Here is a 23,909-nt window from a genome sequence, read left to right as displayed (position 1 = left end):
CAGATTTTGTTGACCTTCCACTCCTCATTGAAAAAGGAGGGACAATGGATGGTTTATTTTGAGGTTGATCAGAAACTCTAATGCACTACAAAGCATGACGCAATGGGCCCCGTTAAGCGCGCTTCTCACCAAGCACCAGTGCACTATGCAGAAGCAACATCCCGGGCACTCGCTTTCGTGGGTGTTGCTTGTCCGCAGCGTACCGGTGCTCAGCGAGAAGCACGCTCTACAGAGCTAACGTGCCGCGATCGACGCTCAGAAAAACATGAACATTTTAGTTTATCTTGAAGTGAATATCGAATAACTAGGATTCCGTGTATTCGGAGTTTATTTCTCAAGAAATTTGGTGGGGGTTTTTTAGAGTTCATTTTTCGATAAAACTTCTGTCTTTATCGGAGTTTATTCTTGTTAAATTGCTGATTCTCAGGAATCCTGAGTTCATTTTACTGTGTTCCCAGTTTAAAAAAAGAAAAAAAAAATTGAGACCGGGTGTATGACTGGTTGTGTACTGAAGGAACCTCGACCGGCTGAGTTTTCAAAAGAAACTGAAGTGGCGTCTTCTCAGGACCCCTCACTTTGGGCTCTTATGAAGTTTATTTGTATTTATTTCGTCATTGTGACCTTGAAATTCCGAGTTTTTTTGGATAAGTTTCAATTTATGAAATATTTACCGGTGAGCGTTTTATGGATTCGCCCGAAAACACAGAACCCTACAAATAACAAATTAATCAGAACTACTATTCGGAAATCTGCACAGTCCTAAACGGTTGCTCATAGCGCTGTTAAAGGACCCCAAAAAAGATAAGTTTTTTTTTTTTGTAAAAAGTTTGGTTGGGACATGCGTGTCAAGAAATAAATTTTACGCAAAAAAAGAAATTTTTTAGAGCAATATTGACGGCGAGAGATATATCTGAAATTCTGTGTACGAAGTCCATGACGTCACTGGTCATTCCGGAATCACCATCTCGGTCGTGAAGACGAAGCCGATCCACCTCTCCTCCAAGCACCCAGAATATTGAGAGAGAAAACAAGTAGAAAGGAGGTGACTGCCGACTAAATCGCGTCTTGCGCCGTCAGTATTGTATTAAATAATTACTTTTTCACATTATTTTTTTACCCAACTAAATTGTTTAGAAAAACTATTTTGTTTTTTCAGGGGCCCTTTAAAAGGATGCTGAACCAAACATTTCAGTGTCTATAATAAGTGGCGCACTATCTTTCCACAAGTCAGCAGCCGCCGGCGTGTGCGAGCACACACCACGAAATTGACGCAATCATTTCCTTCATTCATGCTCAATAAGCTTCAATGGGGATGTGATGACATCATTTTTGTTGCGTGCGCTCGTGCACACCGGCGGCTGTTCACTCGTGCGTGGAAAGATGGTGCACCACTTATTATAGACACTGAAATGTTTGGTTCAGCATCCCTTTAAGGGAGGACACTACCCAAAAGGGACACCTTTTGAACCTTTGGCTTAACATAAATGAAATTTACAGTATATACTCGCAGGTGAGAAGCAGAATGCAGTGCAAAGTTTCATATGTGTACGTGAATTGTGAAAAAAATTAGTGGTTTTTATCAGAAACACATTGACATGGTTTAGGGAAACTATTGTTAAAACATTTATGCAATACCCAACATTTTTCTATTAGATATGCAGCAGAATGCCCAGTAGGTGCAGCTGTTAAAACAAAATTTCAAGAAAGCAACTTATTTTATGCTAACATCACGCTGAAAAATCAAATAAAATTTCTTGCCTTTTATGCTGTCAACAAAATCTTAATATCTTCTATAAAAGACATCCACAAGTAAAACAATCAATGCTACAGCTGCATTGCCCATGAAATTCCACTCAAGGAAAATTATGAGCGAGCCTTTCCTTTTATCCCGTTACGAAAAGATAGTTCTCCCAAAGAGAAATTTATGCCAAAAAGCGGAATGGAGAAAACGTGCTCAAAGTGCTCAAACCTCCACCTTTTCTTTAGCGTCGGCGGACCGAAAATAATTTAAAATTAAAAAATAACCATAAGGTGATAACAAATGAAATTTTCAGAGAATACTTTTAGATGTTGGTCGATGTAAATATAACATTTTTGAAAATCAACTTTTTTGCAAAAGTTTTTTTTTTTTTAAAGGGGAACTGAAGTCATTTTTGAAAAAGGTTGTTTTTGATCTTATATTGTTTAAATGTGTTAGTTCCCACATTTGCCAAGTCCTATATTACAAAACCGCCTATTCGTCTCAGGGCAATAGAAAAACATGTAGAAACGTTTTGCTCGGGGACTACATTGTGTGGACCAATGAAAGCCTTACAATACGTGCAGAATCCGAGTGATTTTATTATAACTGGTTCTGAAGAGAGTCTGATAGGTACACATTCGGATAAGACTCCTCTTGTTCTGCGCAAGCAAGCCATCACTTGACACTCGCCGACAAGCGCCCTTCGTCAACCACTTCACTCGGAAGAAAATTCTTCCCAAAAAGGGTGTGATGCGATCTTTGAACGCGCTTTTAATGAGGAAATAAGTTACACACTGTTGTCGCTTCAGGTTTGTTGCAATGCTTAGAGCGTCTAGACTAAGTTGTCACCACAAAAGGACGATCGCAGAATTGACTTCAGTGCCCCTTTAGAAGTATTTCCAACCCACATTCAAAGAATGATGCGAGAAAATTAGGACATCAATGCACATTGTTCTGGGCTACCCAGCAACGGCGCGAGCCCGGTTTCTCCTCGTAAGCATCCGCCAGCGGTTGCGGCACACCCGTTCGCACTTAGATAGGTGAGGCGGCGCTCCGCCCGTCTGGACTCACCGCCCCTGCCTGCCAGGAGGCTCAATGGGGGCTCCCTGGGCCGCTGCACGTTGGGCTGCGTCCTGGGAAGGCGCGGCATCTGGACCCCCCGCTGCTCCTGCTCGGGCACGCCCAGGTCGGTGCCCCTGCCCAGGCCTGGGGCGCGGCCGGAAGGCGCCAGGAACTGCGCTGCCAGGCGGGGCTGCTGGGGTGGCCTCGAGGGGTGCCCGTCTGCGGGGAGTACGCGGCGAGGCGGTTTGAAGTTTGAAGGCTTCGTGTGCAGAACCGACAAAGGGCATCTGGCACACCCTGGCGAAGGACCGAAGGTGCATTTAGACCACCAGGGACCATTTCGACGTGCAGCCGAGATCTCGGCTCCGGCCTTTGAGCCACCGAGGCGCGGCAACCCACAAACAGAGGCAGACGGGTCGGGAGGTGGATCAGGACTACTGCAGGGAGTTTCTTTTCAAAGCGCTACAAAAGCGTTTTTATAAAGCTGCAAAAAATACACTAATGCGACCCATGACGGTGCGTCATACCGCCAGGGGCACATCATATGGGGGATAATTGTCACAATAAGCGGGGTGAATTAACTAAAACTTGTTGATTAACCTTTTATTTATTAAAGATAAAGATGGTTCCAATGAGAAACTTTCTGAGAGTCACCGAAAACCACGAAATGAGTAAATTTAGAAAGACTCGTGGCACGCAAACTACTGTGGTAAGCTAAAGTTATTGCTCATGCAACGGATGCGAGGAGAGCGGCACAGAAATGGTCCCGCATGGTTTTTACATCTCTTATCGTGAGTGTTTTTGCACGGCCAGCATTGCAGCCGTTGCTCGAGTGGCTAATTTAGTGCACCGCTGCACTCTCCACACACCCCCAAGGGTCCTAAAATTTACTTTCATTGGTTTTTAATGACGCTCAAGAAGTTTCTGATTAGAAGAATAACTCATTCATTCAGTACTCGCAGCACCTTCCGGCATTATAGCACAAAAAAAAACACACATAAAAAAAGCAAATGAACAGGTAATTATTTTTAAATTTTGAAACCTCGCGAGATCAGAAGTATTTAGACGCACCTCACGGCATGCCCAACACCCTTCAAAGTTTGCGTCACTCCAACGCACTCCATCACACTCCGCGACATAGAAAAAAATAAACAATACACAAAACCCTATCCCCCCCGAGCACACCAAGGTGTGCAGCAGCTACGGTGCAACACGCTTATAACAATACCACATATAACGATGTACCGCTTATAACAAACAGTTTCTAGATTTGCTAGACTGGAAATGATCAGTTCCTAGTCCAGATACAACGATAATTGGTTATAACGATTGAAATTTCGGGTTTTCTCATCATCGTAGTAAGTGGGTTTCATTGTATACATAAGAATAATTATAATATACCTTTGTACGTTGTTAACTTCTGCCTGGGGTTGGACGTTGTTAACTTCTGCCTGGGATTTATCGTTTATGCAATCATACCAGTCAAATGAGCCCACCGTTTCTAAAACAGTATAAGAGGCATCGTTTGATAAAACTAAGACTACAGTAGAAGGTAATTTGTTCTACTGGCACCCTGGTTATGGAAAAACTGAACTCCTAAAATTCGCAGTCTTGCACCTGTATTCACAAACTTTATGAATGTGATCCACACGTGCGGATAGCTATATGAGAGAAACAGGTAGGTTTCATGCGAGATGCCAGTCTGGGAGGGAAATCTACAGTAAAAAAACTTTAAACAAAGCCTTGCTCTGCAGCCATTCCATTGTATTCCATTTCAACATTTGTCTGGAGCGCGTTGCACTAAGCACTCTATCTTTTAAAGATTTTCCTAAAGCATACCTAGCAGTGGTGCAAAACTATTGATGGTACTATTGATAGTTGATTATCGAAAAACTATTGATTGCACAATCGATAGTCGACTATCGAAAAACTGTCAATAGTACTATTGATAGTACTATCAATAGTCGACTATCGATAGTTCTGCAGCTTTATCTATAGTTTTTGAAAAACAATCAATAGTATCGATAGTCAATTTATTGAGAGATTTGCATCACTAATACCTAGCTGTTTGATTTTGAACTTTTTCTCATTTATTTTTTTATACACTAGTTGGGGGAGTCCCACAAAGTGCAGGTATATTCTAGTATAGGTATCCCATTTGTTTTATACAGCAGTTCCCGCGTAACCTGTGGAAAGTTACGAGTGTTTCAAAGCAAGAAACCCAAAGATTTTAAAGCTTTTGCTACGGTATAACCTACATGCCGATACCAGCTCAAGGAGGATGTGAGGCAAACACCTAAATATTTGTAATCTGAAACTGTTTTAAACGAGTGTTGTTGATACCGTAACAAGAACTGGCGGTTGTTTGTTTTCTAGAAAAAGTCATGCACACGATTTTATGTAGGTTCAACTTCATCTGCCATTTTTCGCTTTGTGTATTTATAGTGCAACAATGAAATTGTCACTATAATGTGTTACTTTTCTATATAATATGCAATCACTTGCAAACAGTCTCATGCATAAAGTGACAACCTCATTAATACATAAATTAAAAATAATAACGGTCCTAAAACCAACCCCTGTGGGACTCCTGATGTTACTTGGGCAATTCTTAATTTACTTCCATTTACTACAACAAACTGACATCTTTTGTGCAAATATTAAAAAATCCAGGAGATACCTTGATAATTAATATCATAATGCAATAACTTTTCTAGCAACAACTTATCAAACGCTTTACTGAAGTCCAAGAAAATACAGTCGACAGTTTTAAGGTTATATCCATTGCCTCACACAAATTGTGAGTAAACATGGTTAACTGCGTGACGCAAGACAACCCCCCCCCTCCCACAAGCCATGTTGTTTCGGATTCAACAATGAATGAGCATCCATATATTCAACGATAGACGTGTACAAGATATGTTCTAGAATTTTACAAGAAACAAAAGTCAATGAAAAAAAGCAACCGCATCTCCACGTGGTGAATGATGTTGATTTGGGCGAAGCTCTGGTGGTGCTTGTCTGCGTAGACAGACGCTGAGCCGCAGCATGCCGAGCCTTTCGTTCGTTTTCATTCATGTCACGCTGCGGTCAAATGCTCAAATGCGTATATAACCACGTTCCATACCACACATTCTCTTTCTGGCATGAATGAAAACAAACGAAAAACTCAGCATGCTGCGGCTCACCGTCTACGCAGACAAGCACCACCAGAGATTCACCCCAATCAACATCATTCACCACGTGGAGACGAGTTTTTTTTTTTTCCCCTACATGAGCACAAGAGCACGTGCTCACGTGCTCGTGAGCACGAGCACCCAACGTCGGACGGACATACGGACATGGCTAGCCCCTAAGGAGCTTCGCTCCTAATACTACAGTAATTTAACATCTTGTTATGAGGCCCAGATTTCTTGACTGGTATGACAGAGGCCAACTTCCAATCATCTGGTAGAGAGCAATCACTCTGACTTTTCAAAAATAATTTTCAGGTCCGAGGACACAGAACGAGCACAAGATTTTAGCAATACTGTCGGCAGGCAATCAGGGCCAGCAGCCTTTAAAACATTTAAGTGCTCTAATACAACTGTTATCCCATTTATATTGAACAATATAATTTCCATCTATATGCCTGATGAAACCACAGAACTAAAGTAAGAGTTAAAACATCCCGCCTTTTGAGAAGCGTCAGTGGTTACGTCATTTTTCACAAGAGACGGAATAGATGCATTATCTTCTTTTTTTTTTTTTTCTTTTTACATATTTCCAGAGTTCTTTAGGGGTCTCTGGTTTTAGAGTCCAACAAGTCAAAGAAGAAAGGTTTTGCATTCGCTATCTCAATGTTTTGCTCACTAGTTATCACTCTCAGTTTTCCGATATTTTCAGTTGATGGATTGTTTTTAAAAGTGCACTAGATTCCTTCTTTTTCCTGTATCAACTTTCGTGGTTGTTTTGTAAACCATGGCTTGCTTTTATTACACCTTTTGGTCAAAATCCACAAAGGGAAAAAAGATTCTGCAATTCCAAAACCTTTCTCTTAAAAAGTACCCAGAGTATAGTTAAAGGATAGGATTCTGCAAGTGTTTCAAAAAGAACAAACTATGCATCCAGTGCAACACTGATTTCAGGAATGTTAGCTTTTTTGTAATAAAATATACGTCAACTTGCCCTATCACACATTTCTACATGCTCCAAATTCATTTCACAATGACAGCACTGTGATCACTTATTCCCGGCATTACTAAAGTAGACTTTACCAGATCTGGCTCGCTTCAAAAAAGAAAAGGTGAAGAACATGGCCCCCTCTAGTGGGTTCTAGCACAGTTCGAGTCAGCGAGAACCAATTCACAAAATTTGCCATTACTGCAGTTAGCTAACTGCAGTAATGGCAACCCATGGACTAGTCCACGGGTCGCCCTAGAAAATACTTTTTACTGGTGCCAGTTTAACAGGGCAGATTGAAATCACCTCCTATAGCAATCATACTATCACATTTAATTGTTTAGGCCATCACTGTGAATTTTGATAATAAAACAACAGAACTTGCAGGCAGCTGGTAAAAAGAACACACCGACAGGGTTTTACTATTGGGAAGTCTCAACTGGCACCATACTGCTTCGCACGAGCCCTCGTCGGCTTCAATTTTACTCGAAGAAATGTGCTGGTCTACATGGATAAACACACATCCACTACGACTATTTTTGTCTTTCCTGGATCAGGAAACACCTCACGATCTGTTACCACTTCAGCTAGCCACGATTCTGTGCCAACGATAACCAATGGTTTAACTGTATTCATGAGGCTAGAAAAATCATCAACCTCGCTTTTAATGCTATGACTATAAATTACAAGAAAAGTGATGGTGGTAGGCGAGTCACGGCATGGTCGCTTGAACTCCACTAACTGGTTGATGTCGTCATCATAAAGGTACTTTAAGTCATTACGATAAAAAGCATCGTTCCTAAGGTATCATCATTCCTATGACTCTAAAGAAAGTCCCACAAATGATATCCTTTGTTGCATTTCACTTCAGAGAAATATTCAGATATCCTGATGCCGGACCGTCTCCATTTCTTGCCGTTCCCTAGGACGGTCCGTTTCTCTTTAAATGAAGTAAAGCTTGCAATTGGGGGTCGATTTCTGTCTGGCCAACTTTTCCCTATCTTATGAGCTCTCTCAATTGTTGTCGGTGTTGCGCCAAGCTTCGTTTCACACAGTTCCTGAACAAGCGATTCTGATACCAACCAAGATTCGCAACTGTTTACATCCGTTATATCGTAAAATAAAAGATTACACTGCTGCAATTCTCGAGGTCATCAATCTTTGAAACGAGGGGCTGCATGACATTTTGTTGGTTTCCGCAGCTCTTTTTTCACACTGTCACAACTGCCTTTAAATTTGTAAGAGTTGCCTCCCGAGTTTCTAAGAATAAAGGTCGCGTCTTTAGGTCGTCTAGACTCTAGAGTGACGCGTTACTACTGTTACCACCTCGTAACGGTAGAATCGGGCAATGGACATTGTTCTGTTCATAGGAGTGGGTTGTGTTGAACAACATAGCTCTAAGTTTTTTTTGTTTTTTTTACTTATTGTAATGTTTTTAGACTAATTACAGGGGTAAATTGCATTAATAAGTCATTCTTGCCCCACACCAAAAATTTTGCAGATTTTAGCAGTTTCTTAGATTCCTGTCGCGTTTTTTTTTTTTTTTTTTTGAGTTGGCAACACTGGCCTTCAAGCAGAAGTCTTTGCAAAATCTGTACTTTTTTTGGCTGTCCGGCAACATAGGGAGCCGCGACACCCATTGGAAAGGTGATTTTACATTCCCTCAATTCAGAAGTAAGATGACAGAGTTTAGTTTTTCCTTGCAAACACTTTGTTGGAGCAAAGCGGCACTTAAAAAGTTGGTTCTGGAGGTTTTTTATACGCTATCTTATACGAATATTGAACAGGGAATCGAAAATACTTTACTGGAAATTTCGTTGAAGCGGCATTCGCTCCAGCAGGATTCGGCTGTAGCGCCGACTGAGGCCAACAAACAGAGACCGGCCCAACTCACCGGAGTCTCCCACAGCCGCTGGAGCGTTTGTCGGGCCGCCTTTCGGCCTGCACCCGGCGTCGCTGACCCTGTTGGGCTTGCCACAGGCAGGAGTCTGCATGGAATCCCCCAGGGCGGGAAAGTCCTCCTCTCCCATGGAGCACACTTGTCCGCCCACCAAAGCTGCATTCGACGGAACAGCCAATCATAATTCGATACTTCTGGAGTATGATACAGTAAACTTTCGTTAATTCGACCTCGACGGGACCTTAAACTTTTGGTTGAATTATCCGAATGATTGAATTAAAAAGAGGTCAGAAAAACGGTTAAAATTAAACTTCCTTTTATTGTCCAAAGTACTCACGGATGGTCTGCTGTCGAAACGCATCTCCAAAAGCATGCTCCAGAGAGCAACGTAAATAAAAGTCACGTCACCAGAAAATCGCGCACAACAAAGAAAAAAAAAGAAAAAAAAGACGAAAAAAGAAAGCTTTACAAGCTGACTTTGGCGCCAAGCAGCCAGACCATCGGCGACAGAGAAAAATAACAAAAAAAAAAGGAAAAGAGAACCTGCGCTTTCCGGGTGCAAGATGGACCGCACACGATGCTACAGAAAAGCGCTTTGAGAGCGTGCACTGAGAAAGCTTTACGAGCAGACTTTGGCACTAAGCGGCCAGACCATCAAAAAAAAAAAAAGTAAAAAGAGAACTTGTGTCTTCTGGCGCGCAAAATGAACCGCACACAATGCTACCAAAAAAAAAAAAAAGCGCTTTGAGAGCGCGCATGCTGTCTCCCTGCCCGACCACGTGCTATGTTCTCTGCGCTACTCCATGCCAGATTGGTTGCGCTGGCTTGTGTCATTCGCTACGGTCCATCTCAATGGCGTAAAAGAGCAGGCGCATATTTGCGCAAGTTCGCCTTTGCAGCAAAGGGCCCGTGTTTCACCGTACAATGGTGGTTTTTCTGCCGGGGTGCCGTGGAATGTGAGCCCGTGAGCATTCGCTCGGGACGAATTATCTGATGCAGAGTCTTCTTGAGTTCGATCTATCGAACTTTTCCTCCGATAGAAATGTATGGGCGCTCGCCAGGACTTTTGAACACAATCGATTTAAACGAAAAGTCGAATCAACCGAGGTCGAACTAACGAAAGTTTACTGTACTATATTCTCGGCTAAGCGTCACACCTGTTTATCTACTTTGCCAGAAAGAGTGAGATCCAGTCACTATGATTTACGGAAGAGAGACCTAAAAAGACAAGGGGCTCGTTCTACGGCACTAAGAAAGATAAGGTGGGCCTTGTCTTTACCCTGCCAAACTCATGTCAGAGAAGCAGCGAGTTGGTTACTATTGAATCACAAAGGCAGTGCCAAATTGGCAAGCTAGCTCATAGTCATGAAGGTACCACCAAAGAAAGAAGATGCAACGAGATTATTACGAGAAATATGGCCCACGAAATTAACTTAAGAGATGCCCATTCAATCTCTATAAAATTTATAGGGTATGACAAGGGGTATATCCCAAAATTCCCGGCATTTACAGGAACAGTGCGCTAGATTACCACCACTTTCGGAGTTCTTTTTGTCTCCTTCCAAGCACCAGATAGCCCACGTAAAATTGACGGAAAATGTAGTAAAACTAAGGACTGGGCCAACTTCACTGTGCAATAAAAAAACCTTGGAAAAAAAATGCTCTTTTTAGATCATGTGATTCGCCAAACTTATTTCAGCAAGAGCAATGAAGGAAACATGACTGCACTTCCCAGTCAGCAATGTTCGCCTATCTCGCGCCGTGGCTAACTAACCCCATCTTCACCGATGTCACCATTGGCTAGGACACTACATCGACTAGAAATGGACCATCGTTCTGCATTTAAAAATAAAATAGAAAATTGTGCCAAAAACAAGCGTGGGTCACCTTTTGAGGGCGGGGCATCTCTCGGCACATTACAATAATACCGTCGGAAGTTTATACGGCAACCCCGAACCTTTCCCCTCCCTTAGAAGTACCTTAAAATCTCTGGTTTAGCCCTACTTCTTAGCACCTCACGCATTTTTCCCTTGACCTTGCCCACTGCAAGTGCATCTTTATTGTGGAGAACAAGAGGTTACAGGGCACTAAGTTGGCGAAATATCAGGGGTGGAGGAGGTTCACTGCCAGGATATTTTAAGTCAAACAACCCACAAGTGGTGTGTGGGCTCGCACGCCAGTCTTGAGTGCGCCGCCTCGTTAGAAATGTAGACTTTGGACACACAAGGACCTCAGTGCAATAATGCTGGTTCATCACTGCACCCCTGGGAGTGCCCTACCCACAAACAATCCCTTTCGTATCAAACAGGCCAATCAATGTGCTCTCGCATCTAGAAATGAAAGATGTAAAAAGCAATGTCTGCATGCAAAACAAAACAAGCTGATTAAAATTGTATATGGTGCAGCACTGTTTCTTCGATTGCTTGCGAGACTTTTGAAAAGAATAGAAGCATCTGAAGACGTCTAAATACTAAATAGTGAGAAATAAATAGAGCCACAGTAAAAACGGGAAGGTAAGAGAAGCCATCGACGCTTAGCATAGACCGAACAGAAACAACTGCACTTACTTGTCTTGTAGCTTCCAATATTACGTACAACAGCGGGCCCCTGAAAAGAGAGATTAAAAGAGTTTCACCACCCACCAACATCCAATAACTCCACAAAAGTCGACACTGGTGAGGCGCGAGGGCAGTAAACGGGAGCACTTGACAGCGCAAGGAACAACCGTAATGTCCAGGGCAGGACAATCACTGTAAGCAGGTACATAGCGCGACTTGCCGCAATAAACCTCCACCGTGATGCAAACCGTGTTCGTCGCACTAATGGATTTGTTGCATGAAAGCTGAAAGAGCGGGGAGCTAGTTTGTCCCAGGGAGCACCTGTACATTATAAAACCCACAAGAACAGAAGCAGGCTGGTTCCCACAATGATGTTCACCATAATGGTCGAGAAAATGTCATTATATTACTCAGCCACAGTATAAAGCGCAAAGCAGACTACACAACGCAAACTGCAAGGTGAAAAGCCGTAACCCCCAACAATGCACACGTTGCAATCAAGTCGCATGACGCTCAGTGTCCCCAGGTCTCGCTAAAAAGTCACAAATCTCTGTACTATTAAGCGAGTTTTTGTTAGGAGAGTTTTTGTTACTATACTGTTGCAACCAACCTCGCAGAAATTATTTTGCCTTTCTTGAAAAGCACAGGCATCCCGCAATTCGCAACTTGTTGTTTGCTCCAATGCAATCCTGACACGGAAGCTCCGTGAGGCATCCCGAGAAAAATTATCAGTCTACCCCGGACGTGTTACGTTGGCCAGATGCAAAATGTAGCAATACCCAGCGGTGGTCTTGTCAGTCACAGGATCGGAAACAACTTTTGAAGCCCATTTGTATTGAAAGAAAAAAATTTCCCATTTTGAAACAGCTCTGAAGCAGCATGAAAATAATTCTTGCAGCAGTTCAGAGTGCTTTCCTAATGACGGTAGCGGCATGCGGTCGCCTAATCACTACTTCACAATATGCTTTCGCAGTCATACTGCACAGTTCATATAACCCCGCTACAACTGTTAAAAAAATGCCACAATAAATAGCATGCTTATCTCACAAAGCTGGTGAATTCTTACGAGAATATTATTTTCTGTTTGTTCCCATTAGTACTAGTGAACAAAAGTCAGTAGGCTTCACAGAAGGCCGACATTAGGAAGTCTTCGCTGCAGTGAAGAAGCTGCCACCGGGCACGCACGCTGCTAGCTTCGTCTGCATAGATGACGTAGTGCAGTGGTTCTCAAATGGAGTTCCGCCGGGGTCCGCGAAGCCTTCACCTCAAATCTACCTGGTCAGGTCACGGGGTAAATTTCATTAAAAAGTGTGGCAGATACGCGAGACTGTGTAGGCGTGGCTGATGCCAGATGTTATCAGTTTGCTTTCTTTGTTCTCTTCCCTTCATCCTTTTGTGCTTATTTCTCCTTTTGCAGAGCAGTAAAATTTCCGTTGCAAGTCAGCACCCTGTATGTGTGTTTCTTTGTCCTGGTCCTACGTCTTTAAGCGCTGTTCCCACCAAAGAAGAGAGCAACATCAAGACCAAAGAAGCATTAAGACGGAGGGAGGGCGGGGGCAGGACGGGTTTTTAAGGGACGATACAGTTGAGAATAAATAAAAGCCCCTGATCCGGGTCCTGTCCCTTGGTTGTGGCCAGTTTATATTTATTAATTATTATCGTTACTTAAGAAATTCACATTAGACAATTGTCCTGTTCATTTTTTTTTTTTAATCTGCTTCAAGTCTGTTATGCTCATGCGGGAGCGGACAGGGGAACAGTTATTTTAGAGCGCAGCTGTTAGGCGCCTGTATCCGGGTTGAGTAACGTCGGCGTCGGTGTAACCATGCGTTGCATAGTGAGACGTTTCCCATAATGACGTCACACGTGACATCGCGAAGGTAAAATTGGGTCACGAGGGTCACAAGGGTACCCACATGACGACACGTGACGTCACGAGGGTAAAATTTTCCCGCTAAATTTGGTGGGAAAATGTTTCATTAAATTTAGCGGGCAAATTTTGTCACTAAATGAAGTGGAAAAATTTTCCGCCAAATTTAGCGGAAACATTTTCCGACAAATTCAGTGAAAATTTTTTTACAAAATATAGATGGAAAGCTTTGCCTTCGTGCCATCACGTGTAACGTCACGAAAGTAAAATTTTCCCGCTACATTTGGCAGAATTTTTTGCTAAATTTACCAGAAATTTTTTTTTTAAATTTAGCTGGGAAATTGACGTTATGTGACCTCAACGCAAATTCGGTTTCCCCGCTAAACTTAGCAGGAAAGTTTTCGCTAAATTTAGCGGGCAAATTATTGCTTAATTTAGCGAATTTCCCATAAATGGGAGGGGAGAGGAAGAGGATGAGGGGAGGGTATGGAGGGAAAGGAGGGGCATACCCTCCCCTCCTCCTCAAGAGCTGCACTTTGTAATTCGGCATTCCAGAGAATTGCAAACGCCTTTCATTTTTTTTCAGTCTTTTATGTGTAATCCCCTCACCAAAATCTGTCTATAACAGAAGAGGAAGCCGCATTGTAGAAAATTTTGTCACGTCTTTCTTAGTTTTCTTTTGACAAGCAGTTTTCATCTGCCCTGCACCAGTTGTGTTTCTACACGTAAAAGAAAGGATTGTGGCCAGCCAATCTTTTCGGCAGTACCCAAGAAAGTGTTCAAGATTTATCTATCTGTCTGTGCGTTGATGCTCGTGTTGTTTCCGAGACTTGGCCTAGGCTGGGCCTAGTGGTCCAAAGCTTGCTTCACAAGTGTCTGGCATGTTAAACTTTTGTTCGCTCAGCATGTGTACTCTCGAATAAAGCAGACTAGCTTCTCATTTTGCATGTTTTACGTCCTTTTGCTGCGAAACACTCGATTGCCCTCGCCAGGCAGTGCCGTGCTATGGGCATTTCTCGCGAGCTGAAACATCAAAGTTATTGCGCGTCAAACGGTACATGCGAACTAGCTGATTGCGGGAAACTTTGATTTCACAGTACCGATGTGCGTAAAAAGAAAAAATTCATCGCATGAACCATGCAAAGCAGTGCGACTGATACAAAAGTGTGACTTATATGCCAACTTTTCTGCAATAATGGCTCAATATAAGAAAGTGTGACTTATAGTCTGGAAGACACAGTACCGTAAAAACCCGCATATAATATGAACCTGCGTATAATACGAAGCATAATTTGAGGAACGCAAAGAAAAAAAAAAGTTTTATCCGCATATAATACAAAACAATTTAAGGACCGCGAAAATTTTACGCGTAAAATGCAACCCAGGTAGTCTTACGAAAAACATATATTTGCGTCGTAATCAAACCTTAATCACTGTCATCAATTCCATCGGACTCCTCCCTTGTCCGATGCCTCCTCCCAAAGGCAGTCGTTGTCAGTGCCGTCGAGCACATTTGAAATCCCACACTCCTTGAAAGAGCGAGCGACGGGCGTGAGCAGACGCAGTGAAAGCCCGCCAAAGTTCTCTCGTCTTCTCTTGCAGCAGCTCGATGTTTACGGCGAGGTGCTGTTCACGTTGCTCTTGTACAAAGTCGCCAAGACTTGCCTCGACGTCGGCGAACACGCCATTCTTTGGGCCTCTAAGCTTCTCCTTTTTCCGTTGCATGCGAACAGAGCTTGCTTTTGTCGTCTCCATCCGCGGATGCTGCTTGCATTTACGGCGAATTGTCGTCCGGCAGCATGGTTGCCAATGTCTTCTGCAACCAAAACTATAGACCTTTCCAGCGGCAGTCTCGAACGAAGCCATTTACAGCGCGCGTCCCTCATTTCAAGTGTACGCCAGTGTTGCCCGACTGCGCTGAGCTGTGGGTTTTCTAGTCAGTAAGCTATGGCAGCCTGCATATGTGCAGTTTCGGACGCTAGTGGTGGCTAAATAGCCGCGTTTTAATTTTTCTTTTGTGTTCAATGGTGAATCAAATTCCTCCTGGTTTTTAAAAAAAGCATTCTACTATTTTTGGGAACAAAAACAAAGAAACGAAAGCTGTTTCGGTGAGTCGGTGCACGACAGAACAAATGCAACTTGGATGTCTGTTTCATATTATGTTGATCTTTCTACTGCACCATACACTCAGCCGTGTCAATCTATAAAGGTCTTAACCGTCGAAAATATTTGACCACACAGGATATCCAACTGGATGGATATTCCCAGCTCACAGCATGAAATTCAACGAGTCTCATCAATCAAACAACATATATTGTACGTACCCCACGGTGCCACATTATCCAAACAGGATTTGAGAAAGGCCTCAAATAACACAGCATATCCAATATACAGTGTCGACGATAGTCACTTCACGACGATCGGACGGAATCCGGCGTGTTTTGGGGCACGTTTTAAAGAGAGCTGGCTTTTTGCACAGCTTCAAAGCAAATGAACGGACGTGTCTATTCCATCCCCCTCTCCCCGTAACCGACCCTATCAGCTATTTTTCGTGAAACCCGGAACATAGCCGGGAAGGCTTTTTGGAGATTATCTTAACGAAAATAATCCTCCAAGAACGTTGAACTGCCTGCGCCGTGTGCTGCTTGTTGTTCGCTCTCTTCGTTTGTTTCCTGCGAAGGCCGTTCAGGCAACAAGCCCTAGTACAGTTAAACCTGGATATAACGAAATTGATAAAATTTTTCAATAATTCGTTATATGGAGGATTTCGTTACATGCAGTTTTCGCGGAAAAACTCGTAAAGGACACGTGGAAAGAAAGCAAAATTAAAAATCCACGTGGGCAAACTCACCATGTCATTTATTTATAGAGGAAAAGAAGTCGGTGAGCTTGCCTTGTGTCTTCCGCACGAGCGAAGGCAGCACGCAGCGCTCAAAAGACACCAACGCGTTTAGAGCGCTGTCGTCGTCCTGAGAGCCGGCGACCCGGCGTAATATATCGATGGCATCTAAGACCTCCCTCGCGGTAGGCACCACAGGCGGTTCAGTAGTTTCAGGTGATTCGTCATCGTCGTCGACGTCTCGTCTGCTCTCGACCACGGCTTGGTCGGATACTTCCTCGGTAGACACGGCACAGTTGTCCGCGTATGAGAAGTCACTCAGCTGGACACCGTCAGGAACCCCTCCGTTCGTGCACAGCGCACTCCAATCTTTAGCGAGATCGGGAAGGCTTGACGGCTCCTCGTCACCGTCGTCGGTCGTGACACACATGTCCTTGACTATCTGGGCATTCCTAAAGCAATTGACGATGGTCTGCGTTTTTACTTCCTGCCAAGACGCCGCAAGCATCTCAATTGCTCGGAAGATGTCAGTCTTAGTCTCCCGGTGGAGGCGGATGTTCAGGAGCAGTTGCGCAATCAGCCGACGTCGGTAGGCGCACTTTACGCTGTTGATAACACCTTTGTCAAGAGGCTGAACCAATGACGTGCAGTTGGCCGGAAAATACTGCAACTCAATGTTCGATAACACGAGGCCTTCCACATGGTGTGCTGAACAGTTGTCTAAAAATAAACACACCTGGCGGCCCTGCTTCCTCACCGCTTCGTTGAGCTCGTTTAGCCACTCACGGAAAATGTCCCGTGTCATCCACGCTTTCGAGTTCGCCACATACTTCACAGGCATTCTTTTCGTTCCTTTAAAGCACCTGGGCCGGGCACTCCTTCCAATAACGAGCGGCACGCGCTTGTCAGATCCGTCACTGTTCGTGCAAAGCAAAACCGTCACTCGGAGTTTGCTTTGTTTGCCTCCATGACAGCGGCCTCCCTTTAACGTGAGCGTGTGGCTCGGAAGTATCTGGAAAAAGAGCGCCGTCTCTTCGGCGTTGTACAGATCCTCCGCTTCGTAACGATCCAAGATCTTCGGTAGCTCGTTATTCACCCAAGAAGAAGCACCATCTCAGTCCGCGGATGCAGATTCTCCGCTGATAACTTTCCCGACGATTCCGTGTCGACTTTTAAATCCTTGTAACCAGCCGTTACTTGCCATGAAATCATCGTGGCCTAAAATGCACGCATAATCCCCGTCTTTTTGCTGCAGTACTGCAACACTAATAGGAATGTTTTGTGCACGCATGTCTAGGAACCACGTGAATACCGCTTTGTCCACGTCTGCGTAGGTTGACGACTTCAGCTTTTTCTTCTTGGAGCTTGTGCCGGCTTTCATTGCATTCCGGATTGAGTCTTTTGAGGCCAAAATTGTTGACAGGGAGCTCGCTGGGATGCCAAAACGGGCTGCAACATCCTTTTTTCTTTCACCCTCAGACACCGCATTCAGGATAGCGGCTTTGTCTTCAAGAGACAGAACTTTCCGTTTCTTAGTAGCGGAGCTCATGCTTCAGGCGGCACGTTGACGGAACGATGCTGTGACTCCCTAACTGACTTCACTTGTCCCCGGGAAAAAATATCCAAGAGATCCCTAGATTCCCTAGATCGATTGTACCGTCGCCTGGTCGGCCTGGTGCCTACTGGTGTCGAACTGTGACAGCGGCGAGCAACACGACTGTCGGCGTCAACTTTCGGGACCGCTGGTTTCGCTTGTAGCTGTTTGTTTTGTGTTCCTCTCTGCCCAGTGTTTGCTACGTCTTGTGAGTCGCAGCTTATTGGCGGGAGTTTTTGTGGGACGGCGAGACATTTGCGGACATGTCGATGTGTGCTCGTGAAACAACGATAAAATCGGACGCTGTCGGCTGCTCCTCGTGTCCCTAATCGCATCGCAGAATTGTGGCAAGTAAAGTCGGGCGTTTATTCGTGGTGACTTTTGTGTAGCGACGTCAAAAGACTGCTGGCAGTAGTTGCACGAGAGGCTGGGGGTCTGGCGGCGCCGGGAAAGCGCAACGGCGTGCCTATGCCTACACTCTGCCGTTCCCGCTCGCTGCCATTACCGACGTCTTTTGGTCGGCTGCCCGCCTTTGGTGGCAATTGGACGAGAATATATTTGCATTTTAGGTAACTTAAAATAAGCAACGATAAAAAAAAAAAATGGAGATTGCGGCGGAGCGAGTTTGTTAAATCAAGGTTATCCATCGCGAGCGCTTCATTACATGGAGTTCACAAATACAAGCGGTTCTATGAAGATCGCGTCGGGGAATTGAAAAAGTTTGTTAAATAGAGGATTTCGTTGTATACAGGTTCGTTACATCCAGGTTTAGCTGTATTCCCAGGTTTTCACAGTGAAAGATAACACACAAGGGGTAAGCATACTAAACAGGCAAATAAAGTAAAAACTTCCAAGAAAAGCCGGCAAACTCCGAATGCACAATGCAGGTGGGGAGTCACGCTGACCGGGTTTCCACAGCTCAGGCGGATGGCAGATATTCCTGGGTGATAGGGGTCGCTCGGTTCACAAAATGGCGGCGGCCAGAGAGCTCTCTTTGCAAAAGTGTATAGGGTGGTCCAAGACACCAGGCTCGATCTAAAATGGACTGTAAAAATTGACGCCTGCACGTAGCAATCTAAACTTTTCGTCAAAGGTGTATTTCACAGGTTGGTTTTTTCTTGTAAAATTACAATGCGTAGTTCTCTTTCTGTGAAAAATAAGGCCTAAAAACTTGCCAGGGTCCGGCGACAAAGGCAGACGACAGGGGTTCAGTAGCAGGGTGTGTTTGGCGTTCGTATTGATAGATGGCACTACCTCCTTATCGCGACCGACGGCTCGCAACCACCGTGGTTAATAAAAATGAACACAATCTATTTTGAAATGTACCTTCGGTTAAAAAATAAATGCACACAATAAAAGCAAAACTAGTAAAAAACGCGCCTGCATAACGGCGGCGCTTTTGCTGCCAACGGATTTCGTCTGCCTGCGTCTGCACCTTCAGACGCTGCTCCCGACACCAACTATTAATACGAACGCCAAACACACCCCCACTACTGAACCCCTGTCATCTGCGTCGCTGCCCGCCGTAGACCCTGGCAAGTTTCTTGGCCTTGTTTTTTTACAGAAAGAGAACTACGCTTTGTAATTTTACAAGAAAAAACCGACCTGTGAATTACACCTTTGACGAAAAGTTTAGATTGCTACGTGCAGGCGTTGATTTTTACGGTCCATTTTAGATCGAGCCTGGTGACTTGGACCACCCTATACTTTTCTTTTGAAGGCGGCCAAGCATTGTTTTTGTGCCGACGCCATTGCCTAGCCTGACCGTGGAGGCATGGTGGCGCCTCGGACATTGTGATTTTATATTGACGACAGCTGTTTTGTTTGCCATATTGCTTCGAAACCAAAACTAAGTCAAGCTGCGTTAGATCGCGCCTCACCAAAGCTGAAAATTGTTGGGACCCATGTATAATACGAACCGCAAATTTTACAAGGCAAAATTTGAAAGAAAAAAAAAAAAAAAGAAACTCGTATTATATGTGGGTTTTTACAGTACTCACAATATTTGCTCTCGTTTTAAAGTGAGAGAGACTCCGACCGAAGTCTCTGTCAATTACTTCAAAACCGTAAAAAAATACCGATACTTGCCTTCTGCTCTCCATAGTAGTCTTCAACGCGCCTCGTTTCCCTGGGGAGAGGACTCGCGGCAGAGACGGAGGCAGACAGCTGGTCAACGCTGGGGGACGGGTGGTACTGCCTGTTGACCAGGCGTGATGGTTTCTGGAAGGGAAAAAGCATGCCAGGTTATTGATGCGAAAGCCTTATATGGTCTCACCCACTGATCTCTATGTCTATTTGCTGGATCGCGTTTGACCAGCTCCTCCTATGGACCGGAATGCGGTCACTGGCGACCATCTTTAGGTAGAGCTATATCATCTCTAGCCATCATAGTAATATGGCGGACAGCGCAATGGCGGCAGGCTGCCATAAAAATAGCCGTAGATCTAGTACACTGTACCGTGGGTGACATTTCGTGCTTGATTGAAGTTGTTCGACAAAGCAGATTCTTGAAACCCGGCGTGAACGGTAGCCTCATCTTTGAGGACCCGGCAAAAGTTCTACGAAAGCGCAGCACCGGGGGAAAGCAATGCAGCTCGCATCAAGAGCAGACTCCGTACCGTCGTCTGCTTTCGATGCTTCTTTCGATGCGACTTTCGATACGTACTGTGCTGCTTTTCTCCCGGTGCAGCGATTTCGTGAAACTTACCAGGTCCTCAAAAACCGGACTACTGTTCACGCCGGGTTTCAAAAACATGTTTCGTCAAATAATTTTAATCAAGCACGCAATATCATCCACGCTATTTTGACCGCAGCCTGCCAACCCACCTGCCAAAACGCTATCTGCCATGGATGAATGATAGCGGCTGCAGCAGCTTACATTGGCTAGAGGTGATATAACTCTACCTAAAGATGGCCGCCAGTGACCGCATTCGCGGAGCGGGCAAACGCGATCCAGCAATTGTCATAGAGATCAGTGGGTCTCATCATTCAGTCGACCTTTGAACTTGAGCGAAAACAGGTCGACGACACCTTACCAAAATGTTTACCTGACCACTCAGGCGAATTAGAGGCAATGAAACAAAGAAAAATGACAAACCAAATTAAGAGGATGAATAAGCGAACTAAAAGTAATTAATGAGAAGAGTAATCAAAGCTAATTAAGAAGGACGACAAAGCTAATTTAGAGGAATTAAAGTGAATTAAAAAGAATTAAAGCAAAATAAGTGGGTGATTAAGCGAATTAAGTGGGTGATTAAGCGAATTAAGTGGATGACCAAACAAATTAAGATGACTAAGCTGACTAAGCAGACTAAGCAGACTAAGCTGAATAAGCAGACTAAGCTGAATAAGCAGACTAAGCTGAATAAGCAAACTAAGCAGACTAAGCTGAATAAGCAAACTAAGCTGAATAAGCAAACTAAGCTGAATAAGCAAACTAAGCTGAATAAGCAAACTAAGCTGAATAAGCAAACTAAGCTGACTAAGCAAACAAGAAACCTAAGCTGACTAAGCAAACAAGAAACCTAAGCTGACTAAGCAAACAAGAAACCTAAGCTGACTAAGCAAGCTAAGAAAATTAAGCTGACTAAGCAAGCTAAGAAAATTAAGCTGACTAAGCAAGCTAAGAAAATTAAGCTGACTAAGCAAACTAAGAAAATTAAGCTGACTAAGCAAACTAAGAAAATTAAGCTGACTAAGCAAACTAAGAAAATTAAGCTGACTAAGCAAACTAAGAAAATTAAGCTGACTAAGCAAACTAAGAAAATTAAGCTGACTAAGCAAACTAAGAAAATTAAGCTGACTAAGCAAACTAAGAAAATTAAGAGCGATGACTGGGCGCATTGGGGGGGGGGTGACTCGGCGCATTGGGGGGGTTGGCTCGGCGCATTGGGGGGGGTTGGCTCGGCGCATTGGGGGGGGTTGGCTCGGCGCATTGGGGGGGGTTGGCTCGGCGCATTGGGGGGGGGTTGGCTCGGCGCATTGGGGGGGGTTGGCTCGGCGCATTGGGGGGGATGGCTCGGCGCATTGAGGGGGACGACTCGGCGCATTGAGGGGGACGACTCGGCGCATTGAGGGGGACGACTCGGCGCATTGAGGGGGACGACTCGGCGCATTGAGGGGGACTCGGCGCATTGAGGGGGACGACTCGGCGCATTGAGGGGGACGACTCGGCGCATTGAGGGGGACGACCCGGCGCATTGAGGGGGACGACCCGGCGCATTGAGGGGGACGACCCGGCGCATTGAGGGGGACGACCCGGCGCATTGAGGGGGACGACCCGGCGCATTGAGGGGGACGACCCGGCGCATTGAGGGGGACGACCCGGCGCATTGAGGGGGACGACCCGGCGCATTGAGGGGGACGACCCGGCGCATTGAGGGGGACGACCTGGCGCATTGAGGGGGACGACCCGGCGCATTGAGGGGGACGACCCGGCGCATTGAGGGGGACGACCCGGCGCATTGAGGGGGACGACCCGGCGCATTGAGGGGGACGACCCGGCGCATTGAGGGGGACGACCCGGCGCATTGAGGGGGACGACCCGGCGCATTGAGGGGGACGACCCGGCGCATTGAGGGGGACGACCCGGCGCATTGAGGGGGACGACCCGGCGCATTGAGGGGGACGACCCGGGGACGACCAAGCTAAACGCTCTCATTGTTGCCAATCGAGTGGATAAAAACCCGAAACCAAGAAAAACAAAAAAATTTTGGCGCACGTTTTGCGATTTTGTGCATAATGGCGCGAGGTATTGGCTGTGGCGCAGTTTCCGCAAAATGGCGCAGGATGGCGCAGACAAACGAGTCTGGCACAAAATGGCGCAAATGGCGCAGCCGTTCCACCCCTGACAAGGCCATTCCGCATCATTAAACTGTCCTATTTTGGTACATCCCCCCGTCCTGTCCCAAGCTCAATGCTGTTTGCCAGGACTTTCATCAACAATATCTTTACGGAAGTGCAGAGAGAGCTAAGTGTGACAGGATGTCAAGTAGCACCTCAACTCGAGGCGGTGGTCCGCGACATACTGGAAAGACACCTGCTTAATAATCTAAATGGTCCAAGCTCAATTCCCACCCGGTGCAAACACTCTTTTACTGCAATGGCCTCTTTCCCCCCATTCAAAGCCAAACACGGTCGAGCCTCGCAGCCACGCTTTTATGTGGGCTTCACTTTCGGGCTTAATGAAATGCTGAACACCTGGCCAAGGAAAGTTTCCCATTATAAACTGTCGCGACAGCATAGTCAAACACGTGAGAAGGACTATGCACACACAATTCTAACAAAGACACAGGCACGAGCTTGTACCTTTTTCAAATGCATCAACTGCACAGACATTGCATTGAAAGAATTCCCACCAAAGAGTTTTCCATAAAGGGAGCCTCTCTGTCACAGCAACAGTCTTTCCGACATTCAGGTGTACAGGCGATGGTGCAAAGACTGTTTCTCTCGTTCTCGGTCTCCTTCAAAGAATATAAAAATACCGTAGTCCCTCGCTACAATAGAATTGCTTTATTTGAACTATCACTTCATTCGAAGTTCAACGCAGTTCCGACCGAAATGTAGTATATGCTCTCGACCAAATTATCCTAAGTGCATCGACGGCCGGCGAGGCTTATTACTAGGGGCGTGCAAATATTCGAAACTTTGAATACTTCACGAATAATGCTTGCTATCCGATTCAATTCACTTCACACTTTCGCTGTTGGAAGTATTAGAGTTTTTCTAATACTACGGAAACTATGAATAATGCGGAACTCGCCGATTAGTGTCAACTCACGGTCGAGCTCCCCGTCTTGTTTTTGGACTGCACAATAGGGTTTCGAGCTTGGCAAATCCAAAAAGCTAACCCAAGTTCCTTTTTTTTTAAATGATGCACTGGAAAGGTATTTGCGGTAGCGCGCTCTGTTTTCTGCTTGCCACGATGTCTGGAGTCTTGAGTTGGCGAAGTGATCGTGACGCAAACGCTGCAATAGATTTGACGAAGCTTGCAACGGACGCCGCTTGGGCACGGACGCCGCTTGATCGCCCTCTTACTTCACCAGCACGATCAACTTTTGTTGAAAGAAAGCCTCGTAATGAAAGCGCTTTTACTTTTCCATTTTTCAAATTGTAGCTTGAGAGAAACTGACAAAATGGCAAATGCCAAAAAAAGAAAACATGCGACGATGTGCGAAGTGGATTG

General features: G+C 45.0%; 1 protein-coding gene across 1 annotated transcript in view; it reads right to left on the bottom strand.

Moving 5' to 3' along the window:
* Positions 1 to 23,909, bottom strand: part of LOC120850568 (protein maelstrom homolog) — a 70,145-nt gene that overhangs the window by 2,741 nt on the left and 43,495 nt on the right. Inside the window, exons 10-13 of the mRNA XM_040223099.3 lie at positions 19,814 to 19,945; positions 11,432 to 11,471; positions 8,859 to 9,020; positions 2,813 to 3,022 (exon numbers count right to left, since the gene is read on the bottom strand). Of these exons, the coding sequence (XP_040079033.1) occupies positions 2,813 to 3,022; positions 8,859 to 9,020; positions 11,432 to 11,471; positions 19,814 to 19,945 (544 nt within the window). The remainder of the gene's footprint in view (positions 1 to 2,812; positions 3,023 to 8,858; positions 9,021 to 11,431; positions 11,472 to 19,813; positions 19,946 to 23,909) is intronic.

This window comes from Ixodes scapularis, unplaced genomic scaffold (assembly GCF_016920785.2).
Source record: "Ixodes scapularis isolate PalLabHiFi unplaced genomic scaffold, ASM1692078v2 PGA_scaffold0__279_contigs__length_252992795, whole genome shotgun sequence".
NCBI lineage: Eukaryota > Metazoa > Arthropoda > Arachnida > Ixodida > Ixodidae > Ixodes > Ixodes scapularis.
Note: the sequence above shows the minus strand (reverse complement) of the source record. Positions and strands in the feature narration are given on the sequence as shown.